This window comes from Lipophrys pholis, assembly GCF_963383615.2.
Source record: "Lipophrys pholis genome assembly, chromosome: 23".
NCBI classification, from domain to species: Eukaryota; Metazoa; Chordata; class Actinopteri; order Blenniiformes; family Blenniidae; genus Lipophrys; species Lipophrys pholis.
In genome coordinates, this window is record NC_137645.1 from 3,657,024 (window position 1) to 3,669,451 (window position 12,428).

The 12,428-nt window shown below is 47.2% G+C and overlaps 4 protein-coding genes across 5 annotated transcripts; 2 read left to right on the plus strand and 2 right to left on the minus strand.

Moving 5' to 3' along the window:
- Positions 1–838: 838 nt before the first annotated feature.
- LOC308127911 (uncharacterized protein) lies at positions 839–3,388 on the plus strand. Its single transcript, XM_080493321.1, has 3 exons — positions 839–982; positions 1,638–2,702; positions 2,851–3,388. The coding sequence occupies exons 2-3, from the start codon at positions 1,640–1,642 to the stop codon at positions 3,261–3,263; spliced, it is 1,476 nt and encodes a 491-aa protein (XP_080349447.1). The 5' UTR covers positions 839–982; positions 1,638–1,639; the 3' UTR covers positions 3,264–3,388.
- A 213-nt stretch (positions 3,389–3,601) lies between these two features.
- Positions 3,602–5,865, minus strand: LOC308127555 (opsin-3-like). Its single transcript, XM_080492686.1, has 4 exons — positions 5,435–5,865; positions 4,545–4,870; positions 4,217–4,450; positions 3,602–4,114 (listed from the first exon to the last, which is right to left on the minus strand). Exons 1-4 carry the CDS (start codon positions 5,790–5,792, stop codon positions 3,956–3,958), a joined length of 1,077 nt encoding a protein of 358 aa, XP_080348812.1. The 5' UTR covers positions 5,793–5,865; the 3' UTR covers positions 3,602–3,955.
- A 1,568-nt stretch (positions 5,866–7,433) lies between these two features.
- Positions 7,434–9,235, minus strand: dph3 (diphthamide biosynthesis 3). Of its 2 annotated transcripts, none has more exons than XM_080493168.1 (3): positions 9,002–9,235; positions 8,505–8,579; positions 7,434–8,362 (listed from the first exon to the last, which is right to left on the minus strand). In XM_080493168.1, the coding sequence occupies exons 1-3, from the start codon at positions 9,107–9,109 to the stop codon at positions 8,288–8,290; spliced, it is 258 nt and encodes an 85-aa protein (XP_080349294.1). In that variant the 5' UTR covers positions 9,110–9,235; the 3' UTR covers positions 7,434–8,287. The 2 variants fall into 2 exon arrangements, with proteins under 2 accessions (XP_080349294.1, XP_080349293.1); XM_080493167.1 differs by having other exon boundaries at positions 7,485–8,362; positions 8,505–8,575; positions 9,002–9,170.
- Positions 9,236–10,500: 1,265 nt separating this feature from the next.
- Positions 10,501–12,139, plus strand: LOC308127789 (putative claudin-24). Its single transcript, XM_080493109.1, has one exon. The coding sequence runs from the start codon at positions 10,821–10,823 to the stop codon at positions 11,481–11,483; it is 663 nt and encodes a 220-aa protein (XP_080349235.1). The 5' UTR covers positions 10,501–10,820; the 3' UTR covers positions 11,484–12,139.
- Positions 12,140–12,428: the final 289 nt, after the last annotated feature.

Below are 12,428 nucleotides of genomic sequence, written 5' to 3' on the forward strand. Positions count from 1 at the left end.
CTCAATCCCTGGTATTTCCAGAATTGTTATTATTTATTATTCTGCAACTTTATGGAGTTTGTAATAATCTTGTGCGGATTAAGAAACAACTATCTGATAAGGCAGATGCTGTACATTTACCATTCAAATAAAATAAGTTTGTTACGTTCAACAACTTGTCTACTTTAATGAGTGCAGTTGATTGTTCAAAAACTTGATAAAAGCTTTTTCTGTTGAAATAATGGTAGAAACATTTGCTCCAGGAGCAAAACCCCAACTCCTGACATGGTTAGAAATGCTCTAGGTGAGAATTTGAAATAAGACTTTGAACATTATGTGATTTCCTTTGTAGAAACACATCTTCTGAGTTTGTACTACAAACTTTTAGAAGTAAAATGTAGGTGCAAAATGTAAGAAAAGTCCCTCCTTACTTTCAGGTATTGAAGGTGATCTTGATGCAGGTGGCTGATGGGAGTTGTAGTGTCCCTCCTCACCAGGTATTTACTCCTGTGGATAGAAATAGCTTCTTTAATCACATCAGAGTGTGACAGTGTCCTTACAGAGTAACAGAGTAACCCAGATACTGAATCTTCATTACTGATCCGCATTAAACTTTAAGTCTCGGGTGATTGGCAGCGTCCTTCAGTCCAGGATTCACATCGGACTATTATTCACATATTTAATCCGAAGAATAAACATTTGAATGTTTTTTGTTTGTTTAGTTTTTTTTGTTGTTGCTCCAATTAAGAAAAACGTGACGGTCATATGCTTTGTCCAAAATCTCGCGATAACTCGAACCTGAACTCGTGCTGTGATTGGTCCCCTTGAAGCGATCTGATTGGCTGTCCTGGAAGGAAACACGGAAGTGAGTGCTTCTTGTTGTATCTCCTGCTTCCATGGTGAGGAGATGGAGGCAAAACGATCAATTTAATTCAACCAAACCGCTTCTCTGTAACACGTTGCACACCCGAGGAGTTTGATGACGGTTAAATCCAGCGACCAGGTATGCAGACGATCGACGCAAGCTTGTAAGCCGCGCATCGTTATTGTTATTACCGCAGTACCGGAGTCGATTCCCGTTGTTACAGTGTAATTACAGTCCCGGAACGAACCCCGAATTATGCTTTAAAAGGTATATTTACTCAGGAGGCAGATTTCAGAGCGACACGATGCTCACTGTCTTTGTTCTCACAATTTCTGAGTCTGGTGAGAGAAGAAAGTCCAATCATCGACACGAAATCAATGGTGCTAGAAATTAAATGCAAAAAAGTTGATAAACTAGTTTACTTCCTAATGATTTCATTATTTTTTAATACTAAAACTGCAGTAATTGCATATCTGAACGTAGGCAAATTGAGATTAAATAGAATAGATCATACTTGAGAGGGATTGTGTCACCAAACACCCGAAAGAAATCCTTCAATTCTATTATCTTTTCAGTTCCATTACCTTTTTTTTTTATTTAAACTGAATTACATATGTTACAATTTTGCCAACATTTAACCTGCAAATTCATTTTACAACTTTAAACCTTATTTGATAAGTTGATAGCAACATTAAAAGAAAGAAATCCTGAAAATATTTCCTGAGCTGAAAAGTTCTCCTCCATCGGGAGCTGAGTTCTTAACCGTGTTCATTGTTCGGTCGTTGTCTTGCAGTGATGTCGGTCTTGATCCAGACTCGAGGTGAGGTGGGTGGTGGTGTGGCGGCTCACCTCCAGTGTCCCCACTGTGGTCACTTCTCCAGGAGCCACGCCCACCAGCTCTCCCACATTGCAACGTCGCACCCCTCCAGCCTGGACGACGTGGCCGTCGGTCGCCTGGGCAACATCCTGATGTACCAGAGCGGCGCCGGGCTCTTCCACTGCGCCGAGTGCTTCTTCACCAGCCGGGACTTTACCAAGCTCTACAAGCACATCGTCACCAAGCACTGCACCGACGGGAAAGATGGAGGAGAGGCGGGCGATGACGGCAGCGAGAAGGGAGAAGAAGAGGAAGAGGACGAGGAAGAGGGAGGCAAGCGCGCGCTGAAGAGGAAGAGGAGCAGCGATCCTGAGGAGGCAGAGAAGGGGAAGGAGGATGAGCTGAAAATGAAACTCAGCAGAGAGACTGTGGACGGAGAGCAGGGAGGAGAGGATGCACTGAAGAAGAAGACTGAAAAAGCTGAGGAGGAGGTGCAGAGAAAGGAGGACAAACTTGAGAGCAGCAGTGAGGCAAAGGAGGAGGTGGAAGGAAAGGAGGATGAAATTATGGGGAAGGAGAGCAGCAAGGCTGGTGGAGAACTGCAGGGAAACGAAGATGCACTAAAGAGTAACACCAGGGCTGAGGAGGAGGTGCAGGGAGGGAAGCATCCATTGAGCAGGAGCAGTGAAGCTGAAGGAGACGCGGCAGTTTTCAAGGAAGTGAAACCAGAAGACGGCAGACGTGAAAAGCCGGTCGGCGCTCATCGCTGCGTCATCTGCGGCTGGAAGAACCGTCTGAAGGCGCTGGCCGTCAACCACGTGGTGCACAAACACGACATCCCGAAAGCCTTCGCCTCTCAGGCCATACGCCGCGACTCCGCCGACGCCGCGGACAACCAGCTGGTGCCTGAAGAGGAGGAGATGCCCGTGGGCCTGACCGCGGAGCAGCTGAAGGAGGAGATGGAGGCCCTGGCCAAAGTTTTGCACTTCACCTCCAGCCGCTTCGTCTGCCTCATCTGCGGCTGGAAGACGAAACTCAAAGGTGAGAAATGTGTTTGTGGTTCCGCCCGCCATTTTGGAACGACACCTCCGTGAAGTGGTGATCAAGAGGAACCAGGAACCAGACAAGTTCAGGTCATCTGTAGTTCTGATCAGTGTGTGTGTGTTTATGTACCGGCCTGTCCCCGCAGGCTTCGCCATCAGTCACGTGATGCGTTGCCACGACGTGGAGCGACCCTACGGCTGCAAAGACTGCAAGCGCAGCTTCTTCCTGCCGAGTCGCCTGCAGCAGCACGTCAAGGCGACGCACCGGCCCGGACGCTACGCCTGCCCCTTCTGCTACTTCAGGTCCCACTTCCTGGGAGGCTTCAGGAGACACTGCAGCCGCTGCAACGCCCGCGAGGAGGGCGACGAGGAGGAGGGAGGGGGCAGAGCTTCCGGTGGAGGAGGTGTGGGCGCGGGTGGAGGCAGAGGGGAGGAGGACGAGGAGAATGAGGAGGAAGGAGAGAAATATGAGAGGAGAACTGTGAGGAAGCGAAAGAAACCGATGAAGATGATGGAAGAGGAGGAAGAGGATGACGATGAGGATGACGACGAAGTTTGAGGAGTGATTGTTTACATGTTTTTAACCCTAAAAACAACTCGTGTTAGAAATGACATAGAAATCATGTGTTTTATCATATTTGAAATCATGTTAGAAATTACATCAATAAATCCCTTTTTTATTTTAAATAATCGATATTTATTCATTCTAAACTAGCAGCAGTAGTACACAGGTCACTAGTAGCACCTGAGCAGTACTCCTACCCAACAGCTACCAGGAGTCACTATGAACCAGTATTAACTCAGTAAGTACACGCATGCAAACAAGTTCAAACCAATAATATCAAACTGCAGTTCACTATCTATAAAGATAGAATGAAAATGAAAACTTCACCAGGAAAAATAGAACAAAAGTTTTATTGACACCTCCCTGAGCACTCTACTGGGAGCAGCTTTATAAAAAATACAAGTTGTTGGATTTAGGCTCGGAGGGGTTAAATTATCACACTGATATTTGATAATTATGTCAAATGTTTATCCCGTAATGGAAACGTAAAGTTTTCTAAAAGCTAGATTATTAAAATCTGACATAAAAAGACTTTCCGCCCTACTATAGCGAGCGGACATGTGAAATGCTCACGAAGGGGACGAGTCCTTTGCGCTGCGCCACGTTGATGATTCATGGGAACTTTGTCATTTGGATCGCCGTCTTGCAGGAGGCGGAGCTCCCGTCTGGCCCCGCCCCTTTGGTGTTCATGACAGTTCAGCGTTTCCAGGTCTGGTGGACCCAGGTCCCTCTGGCCTCGCCGTGCGGCGCATCAGTTTCATCACGGCCGACTTGGAGGAGAGTGAGGGTCCCTTCTTGGTCAGCGGGTTGTGACAGCGGAACAGGATGAGGAAGCAGCGGAAAAACTGGGACAACAAATGAAGAAACGGAACTTTAAAGTTGTACTCTGTGACCCCCCCCCCCCCACACACACACACACACACACACACGTGGCATCACACACTCACCTGCTTGTTCATCAGGATGTAGATGACGGGGTTAATGACGGTGCTGCTCTTGGCAAGGATGGATGGCACGACGCTGGCGACGGGGCTGACGAGTCCCGGCCGTCCGAATGTAGCCATCATGGCCACCACGCCGTACGGCAACCAGCACAGCAGGTAGCACATCACCGTGGTAACGACCACGAAGAGGATGTGAATGTCTCGACGACGAGCCACCGTCCGCCTGATGCGCCCCACCTGACAGACCAAATCCAGGGTTTGAGGTACCGATACTTTGTGTAAAGCCCCCCCCCCACCCACCCCCCCGCCGGGTGCAGACCACATGACCCACCTGTCTGACGGCGTGCAGCAGACGGGCGTAGCAGTACACCATCACCAGGACGGGCACGCCGAGGCAGAACACAAAGAGACACAGCACGTAGGAGCGTGAGCCCACCGAGCGCTCGCTCCACGCCACCGAGCAGCTCGTCCCCGCCCCCTCTGGACCGTAGCTGCTCCAGCCCAGCAGGGGGGGCACCGTCCACAGCCCTGCGTACAGCCACGACCCGCCCACCGCCAGCAGCGGCCACCGGAAGTCAGCAGGCCGCGCGTTGTACACCAAGATGGTGCTGTAACGGTCGTAGGAGAGGACGGAGAGCGAGACCAGGGACACGATGCCTAACGAGGAGAGGGAGGAGTCAGAATGATGGAGGAACCACCTCCTAAATATAACGTTTCAACAAACCCCTCTTAAATCTTAAAGCTCTAGAAATTCAACGATTTGTGCCAAATATGAATAAAACACAATAACAATAAACTTGACAAAGATTGCAGCCCCTGCAATAAAACTTCTTTATAAAAAAATACACCTAGACGTTGATTTATTTCTGAATTTTAACTGAAACAAACATGTAATATGTTTTCATATTTGCCCACCTCATTGTGTGCACGCCGCAGTCAAACAAACTGAAAAATAAGTCTTTTACTTTTACTCTACTTTTGGCATTTTGCACCTTTTTCAGTTTGGTTTGGATGATTACAATTCACTGACTATTTACGAAACACAATACTTTGCTTTCATACTATATATATATACTGTATATATAGTGGAAGTGAACATAGCTATAATCAAAAGTGTTTTCTTTGATTTATTCATGTCATGTTTTGAATAGACATGTAGTTCATATTTCCAGCGTTCAGAACGCACTTTGTTTTAAGTTGTGAGAAATGAGGTTTATTTACCGAGGCAGGAGTTGATGAAGCCGTACCACGAGCAGCCCGCGCGGCCGAACAGCCAGCGGCCGCGCACGCTCGAGGCGAAGCTGAGCGTCGTGCCGCACGCGCACAGCAGCAAGTCGCTGACGCTGATGTTGAGCAGCAGCGCGTGCACGGGGGTCCGCAGCGCGCGGAAGCGGCAGAACAGCACGAGCACGAGCAGGTTGCTGAGGAAGCCGAGCACGAGGATGCAGCCGAGGACCGCGGACATCGCCCGGAGGCCGCCGCGCGGCAGCAGCGAAGCCGCGTCGCCCCAGTCCCGCGCGGCGGGGGGCGGCACGCTCGCGTTATGGCTCACGTTCACGTCGCTCACCTCTGAAAACATGACGGGGGCGCGCGCGCGCTCCAAAGATGACTCCCGTCCCGGACCGAGATGAGACCCGGACCGGGACTGAGAATGCACTGGGGGCACGAGACGCGACTTAATTAAGGTGTAAAAGAAGCCCCGCCCACACCGTGAAAGGTTGCCTGTGATTGGTTGATTTGTCACAATTTAAAGCACCTGAATTACTTTTATTTCTCCCGAGTTTGAGTGTGACACACAAAACAACTTAAATCTACACAAAATAACAAAAACACAAACTCCCCTTAGTGTCGATAAAGCAGATTAAAATGACAAATATCAGACGACGTTCATGAAAACGTGAAAAATATAAACAGAAAACATATTAACTCAGATAAGTACACTTAGAATTATCAATATTGGGGATTTATGTTGGAGAAAACCGTCCAGGTGATTCTGTTTAAAAGGTTTTAATGGGTCTGATGAGGAACGTGATCATTATCAATATTGTAAATTCCTCACACTTCACTTCCCTCCATGTTGCCTTGAGGTTCTTTTGCTGTAGTTTGATCCACTTTAAGGGTTTTTCCTGTGAGATCACCTCCTGTCAGATGACACACGTGCATAGAGTGTCACACTACACCACAACAGGTGTGTGATGTCATCATAGAGGCACCCAGACAAAAAACAGGAGCAACGGATGACCCACAAAAGTACAAACGTGACATAGAATCTGAAAAAAATAAAATAAAAATACATACACTACACAAAACTGACAGAAAGTTCACAAAGATTAAAAATATTTTGACAAAACTCATAGCAAACACCACAAAAAACATAAACAGGACTCAAAAAAAGACTGCATGAAAATGTTCATACTCACTAACTATGCACAGATCTATGTAAGCAGGAAAGATAAATGAAGCCCCAGGTCCAATGTGCTGCTCTGTGCTGCTCTCTGCAGGCCGCAATGACACATTGCACCCGGTGCAGGAACAATTGTTGCGGTCCCTTTCTCCACTCTCCCCACCTCTGTCCGGCTGATCCTGAGTGGCTGATTTGCCCTCTGCTGCTTCTTGCTGGAATCCACAATCAGTTCCTCGGTCTTGCTGATGTTCAAGATGCTGATTTATCTTGTTTCCACGTGTTTATATTTGTTTTCTGTCATTGTGGCCGGCAGAGGGCAGCAGAGAGCAACGCCCCGCGGGCCACATCTACTCAAAGTACCTGGTGCAGTGTGTCGCTGTCTCGCAGAGTGCAGTGCCTCCTTCTGGCCAGCAGAGGGGAGCATGGAGCGGCAATCTCTAAACCACTGAATTTTGTTCATGTGTTTTCAGTACTTGTGTGTTTTATCTCGTTATTATTCATGTACTTTTTTCTGTATTTTCTGTTGGTCTTTGAGTTCTCTTTGTGTTTTAAGTGGTGTTTGTTACAACGTAAATACTTTTTTTGGGGGTATTAGTGCTCAGCATTGTATGTTGGTGTGTTTTCAATTGTTCCGTTATGTTTGTACAGTTTTGAGGCATCCGTTGCTCCCATTTCTGTCTTGATGCATCTATGATGACATCACACACCTGTTGTGGTGTTGTGTGACACTTTGAGTGTCATCTGACAGGAGGTGATCTCACAGGAAAAACCCTGAAACTGGAACATACGACTTCGGCAAAAAGCCCAAAGGCAACACAGCGGGAAGCATGAAGAGTTTATAATAATATATTTCACATCAAACTCATTGAAATCTTCTCAACAGAATCACCTTTATGTAAAACTCAGAAGTCACAGGTGGTGGAAAATACACTTTAAAAATATGAAGACATTTTTTTTATTCCCAGTGAAGACACCCTAAAAAATGAAAACCGGAGCAGGTGCTCCTGATGAGAATGCACTGTAAATGTAAAATGGAAGATTTACAGTTGATAAACAAATTAAAGGAAGGAAACTTTCCACAACAAAGTCAAGAATTAGAAGGCATGTTTTAATTTTAATTGACTTCAGTTTGTATCTAAACAAAACACATTCCTGGTGATGTAATTCAAGAACCAACATGTTATTCTTCAACATGAACATTATCCCTTTTATAGTACTGCCTCCAGTCATTAACACGACCATCACTAGAGGCTCCAACACCCTTCATCTTTGGGACTTTTAAAGTTATGTGGATCAATAAAAATTGCTTGTGAAGCTTCATGGAAACAGATCACCTTGGCTTGACTACCCCGCAGTAATGCCACACACTTCCAAAAAAACTCTTTGCTGTGCTTCCCTACAATGCTGCCGTTATCATCGCCACCACAAACAGGAGCTTCTGGTTTACAGCAGGTGCAGGTGGTTCCTCCTGGTCATACCTACAGAACGCACGAGGACTGTTCGCTTTGCTGCTCACAGCTGATTCCTCTCCATCAAGAGTGAGAACGAACCAGGGATTCCTTCACAGCTGACGTCCAGCGTCGCTGTGTCGTCCCTGACATCGCGACAGGGCGTCTCAATAAGCGCCCCAGCGGAGTCTGACATCACATGGCGGTGCGGACGGCATCTCATCAGGCCTCAGCCAGCTGCAGTTTGGAATCGGACGGCGACAGCGCCTCGACAGTTTCTCCAGACATGAACAGCTCCTGAAAACAAGACCACAGCATGAGCTGATGAATAATGTCATCAATTCCCCTTAGTGTTCCAAAACGAACGCACACTAAACCTAATCCTGTGATCCAGACGCTTGGAAGAGACGCAGCTTCAAGCCGTTTTAAGAGAAATTACCTTATCATAGATGACCTTAACAATGAGTGAGCAGCTCGGACACGTGGCCACCTCCTCGCCATTCTCCAGGTCTTCCTTTAAGAAAAGATGAGAATCTGCTCAGAACAACTGGAGAAACTGTTTATTTTGTACAGACTAATTACAGATCGTGTAATCATATTTAAATAAAAAAAAAATTTGAATCACTGGAACACGACCAAAGTAATTTATTTTAATCTGACTTAACAGTGACTAATGTTAAAGATTTTTAAGCCAAACTTAAAAGAAACGTCACCAACTGTTTTACTTTTTCTACGTCATTAACTCGCGACAAATATGAAATCAACATGGTTAAGTAACGAGGCCGACAAACACCACCAATAACGACAAATAGAACCTATAGGAAAGCTGAAAGTAGTGAATGTGAGAGATTAAATGTTTATCTTTCCTCTTCAGGAGAACCTTAGCTGATAAACCAATGCTAACGTGTAGCATCCGTTAGCTTCCCGTCCACCCACCTTAGTGATGGCGAACCGGTCCCCGCACGGACACGGGAAGTAAAAAGTCTCCGTGTCTTCGTCGTACTCAAAGTCCTCGATCTCCACCTCGTCGTGAAAAACGGACATTTCGTGAGAAAACGCACCAAGGCGTGCACGCTGTTGACAGCCACACCGGGATGGTCCGACGCCGGCTGATGACGTTTCGCCGGCTCAGCGGACTGCACATGACGTAATGAGTGACGTGGTTTTCGTCTTGAAAAATAGAAATCGTTTTATTTACGGCGATTTCATGAAAGAAATGTAGTTTGGCGTGAATAATTGTGATTATATAGAAAGCATACACAAATATAAATGTGCAGAAATTCTTTTCGTTTCTATACAAAAGTCCTTAAAAAGAAATGGCAATGTTAATGTAAAAAAACTTTTGGTAGTGGAGAAGATTAATAAAATAAACAGCCAGCAGTGGTTCCTATAGTTTGGAGAAGTGGACCTCGGTTCTGATGTTGCAGGTTCAATTCCCACACCAGACAGATCCCCACTGTGGCTCCATGAGAATGACCCTTGACCCCCATCAGCTGTAATGTGGTGGCCCGCCACATTCTAGAAATGGAATGGGTCAATGCAGAAAAATTACCCCAAGGGAATAAATAAAGTATCTAAGTTTTTAATTGGTTCATTTGTATGTTATTTTGTGTTTATTGCTCCTTTAAGTTTAAGTACATGCTTTCTTCTTGAAGTTTCCAATGTATTATCATTTGTATGATACAAATGAGGTTTGAATAAAAAATTGACAAATACATGTCCTTATCTATTTTGAATAAAAATACATTTAAAGCAAATGAAAATGAATTCAAACTATTTATTATTTCATTAGTAAGTATAAGTCATCCTTCATGTGGTCATTACATCAACCTAAATGATGCTCAAATTCCCACCTGGGGGAGCTGCAGACTCCATTTACTCCATCCATCCATCGCCTTTACCACTAATATATTGTGCAGGGTATTAGAAGCTGCGACCGTCACACTGTGAATCGAGAACGATGCCCACTGTTCAAACGAGCCCCCCAAAAAACATCTCAATAAAAAAAAAAATTCTTTGTTGTAACACAATAAATCAAAATATAGAAGGAAATCTGAGTGAACAGAAAGTGAAAAAAAAAAAAATTACACATCATTTGTTGACATTTTAAAGTTCACAGAGAATCACACTTGATTTTAACTCTGCAGACTTTTCAACAGAGTCTGACACAGATTACAGCAGAGTAAAGCAGAAAACTGTCATAAAAACAATCACTGTCATTTCTTCTCCTCAATGCTTCTCAGAGAAAATGAGACAAAATAAAACTTTAACACAAACAAATTTATTTAAAGGAAAGTCTTTTAAAACCGCCTTAAAATCTCCTCGGGGAACTTCGTCACTGCTTCTCTTCCTCATCAAAGTCCAGACAAAACTCGTTAACTCGCATCCCTCCACATGTTGTGTCCCAAGTCTCCATGGCGACGGCCGCAGTTTCCTGAGTTCTCAGTGTCCATCAGCGGCACAAAAGAGACGAGAGACGGCGAGAAAACCGGGCGATTGTGAGGCTGCGGAGGGGCGGTGAGGGGGAGAGGGAGGAAGACAAAGCAGTGGACTTCAAAAGACTCTCAGTGGGAGTCGTGGGCATCGATAACATCCCGTCTGCGGCCCAACGACATCCTGCCTGCAGACGACCTCACAGCACTGCTGTTGTTCCACACCGGCCAATCAGAGGCGGCGCTGCGGCGGGGGGTGGGGGGCAGGGGCGGCCCGAGCGGAGCGGCTCGGAGCTGCTGGACCGGGGCTGCGGGGCACTCAGATGATCATGGAGCTGAGCGAGGGCGCCGTGGAGCTGCTGGGGGTCCTGGTGTCGGCGGGGGCCTGGCTCTGCTCGCTGTCCACCACCCTGATGTCCACCTGGCTCACACTGTCCACCGAGCTGCTGCCCACCGAGAGCTACCAGCTGGGCCTGTGGGAGATCTGCGTGGTCCAGGAGTTGGGTTCCATGGAGTGCCGGCCCTACAACAGTCTGCTGGGCCTGCCGTCCGACATCCTGCTGGGCCGGATCCTCATGTGCGCTGCGGTGGCCGCTGGCCTGCTCGGCCTGCTGCTGCCCATCCCCGGCCTGCATCTGGTCAACATCTGCCAGCCGTACAGCACCCACCACAAGAGGGCCCTGAAGGCAGCGGGCGGGGCGCTGAGCCTGGCGGCCGGCGTCCTGGTGCTGGTGCCGGTGTCCTACATAGCCCACATGGCGGTGGTGCGGTTCTTTGACGAGACGCTGCCCGAAATGGTTCCCCGCTGGGAGTTCGGCGACGCGCTGTTCTGCGGCTGGACTGCCAGCTTGCTGCACCTGTTGGCTGGAGCGCTGCTGCTGACGTCCTGCGCCCACCACCAGGACTGCCACCCCCCCGTCCACATCCCGCTGGTGACGGTGCCGCCAGGACGTCATTTTGCTCGGACCCGGTCGGAGTACGTGTGAGCAGATCAAGAACTTCATGCCTCTCTGACATCCAGACAGAGCTGCTTCAAACGGGTCAAGAGGTCAAACATGGAGGCTTTAAATCATTTTATGACTCAAACCAAAGTTTCTGCAAAGAGTTTTGAACTGTGAGGGCCAGCTCCTCCAGCTCCTCCTCCTCCTCCTCCTCCTCCTCCTCCTTCAGTCCTCACTCTTCAGCTGCTTTTCTGAAACTGATTCAAAGTTTAAAGGAGAAGAAACTCTCTCTCCCACGTCTTCCCATTCATTTCCTTCCTGTTCAAACACAGTTTCAACTGAAAGCATCTGAACATCCACAATCATCCACATCTTCACTCTCCTCCTCCAGTTCCTCATCTTCTTATTCTTCATGGTCCTCGTGCTCTTCATCTCAACCATGTTCCTCTTTTGTTGTATTCTTTGCGCTCTCCATGTTTGTGGTCTTTCACTTCTTTCTATTATCCTTCATGTCTTTTGTGTTGTGCATGTTTTCTTACTTGACTTGTTCCAGACGTTGCTCTCTGTGTTTAGAGCTGCATAAAATGTTCTGGTGTGTTTCGAATCATTTGGAGTCCAATCAGACGCGTCTACACAGATGGTGAATGTTGAAGGTGACCAGCAGACGATTGTAAATAAAATCAAATAAAACTCAAGCTGGTTTAAACTGCTTCTTTTCTGTTTTTGTTTGTCGACCCCGAGGAGTTCACAACAGTCCAGCAGTCTGGAAGGTGAAATCAAATTTTTTAAATGTGGGCGTGGCCTCAAGGACACGAGACAGGAAACCACATGCCCTCTTTCGCGACATCATCGATGTCCCGGCGCCGTCCTCCGAGCCATCTGATTGGTCGGCGGCAGGCAAACAGGCTGCTGTTGTTTCCGTTTCAACAAAACGCTCCTTCATCATCTGCAGCCGGTTGGCAGCTGGACTGTTGTCACCATGGCAACAGT

What these genes read in the sequence shown, in the direction of transcription:
- LOC308127789 (XM_080493109.1), top strand. Translation starts at nt 10,821, where the DNA reads ATGATCATGGAGCTGAGCGAGGGCGCCGTGGAGCTGCTGGGGGTCCTG.
- LOC308127555 (XM_080492686.1), bottom strand. Translation starts at nt 5,792, where the DNA reads ATGTTTTCAGAGGTGAGCGACGTGAACGTGAGCCATAACGCGAGCGTG. An exon ending in CTTCATCAACTCCTGCCTCG is followed by an intron (nt 4,871 to 5,434) that starts GTAAATAAACCT and finishes TCTCCTCGTTAG; the next exon opens with GCATCGTGTCCCTGGTCTCG. An exon ending in ACATCCTGATGAACAAGCAG is followed by an intron (nt 4,115 to 4,216) that starts GTGAGTGTGTGA and finishes TTGTTGTCCCAG; the next exon opens with TTTTTCCGCTGCTTCCTCAT.
- dph3 (XM_080493167.1), bottom strand. Translation starts at nt 9,109, where the DNA reads ATGTCCGTTTTTCACGACGAGGTGGAGATCGAGGACTTTGAGTACGAC. An exon ending in ACCGGTTCGCCATCACTAAG is followed by an intron (nt 8,576 to 9,001) that starts GTGGGTGGACGG and finishes TCTTAAAGGAAG; the next exon opens with ACCTGGAGAATGGCGAGGAG. An exon ending in TTAAGGTCATCTATGATAAG is followed by an intron (nt 8,363 to 8,504) that starts GTAATTTCTCTT and finishes TCTTGTTTTCAG; the next exon opens with GAGCTGTTCATGTCTGGAGA.
- LOC308127911 (XM_080493321.1), top strand. Translation starts at nt 1,640, where the DNA reads ATGTCGGTCTTGATCCAGACTCGAGGTGAGGTGGGTGGTGGTGTGGCG. An exon ending in CTGGAAGACGAAACTCAAAG is followed by an intron (nt 2,703 to 2,850) that starts GTGAGAAATGTG and finishes CTGTCCCCGCAG; the next exon opens with GCTTCGCCATCAGTCACGTG.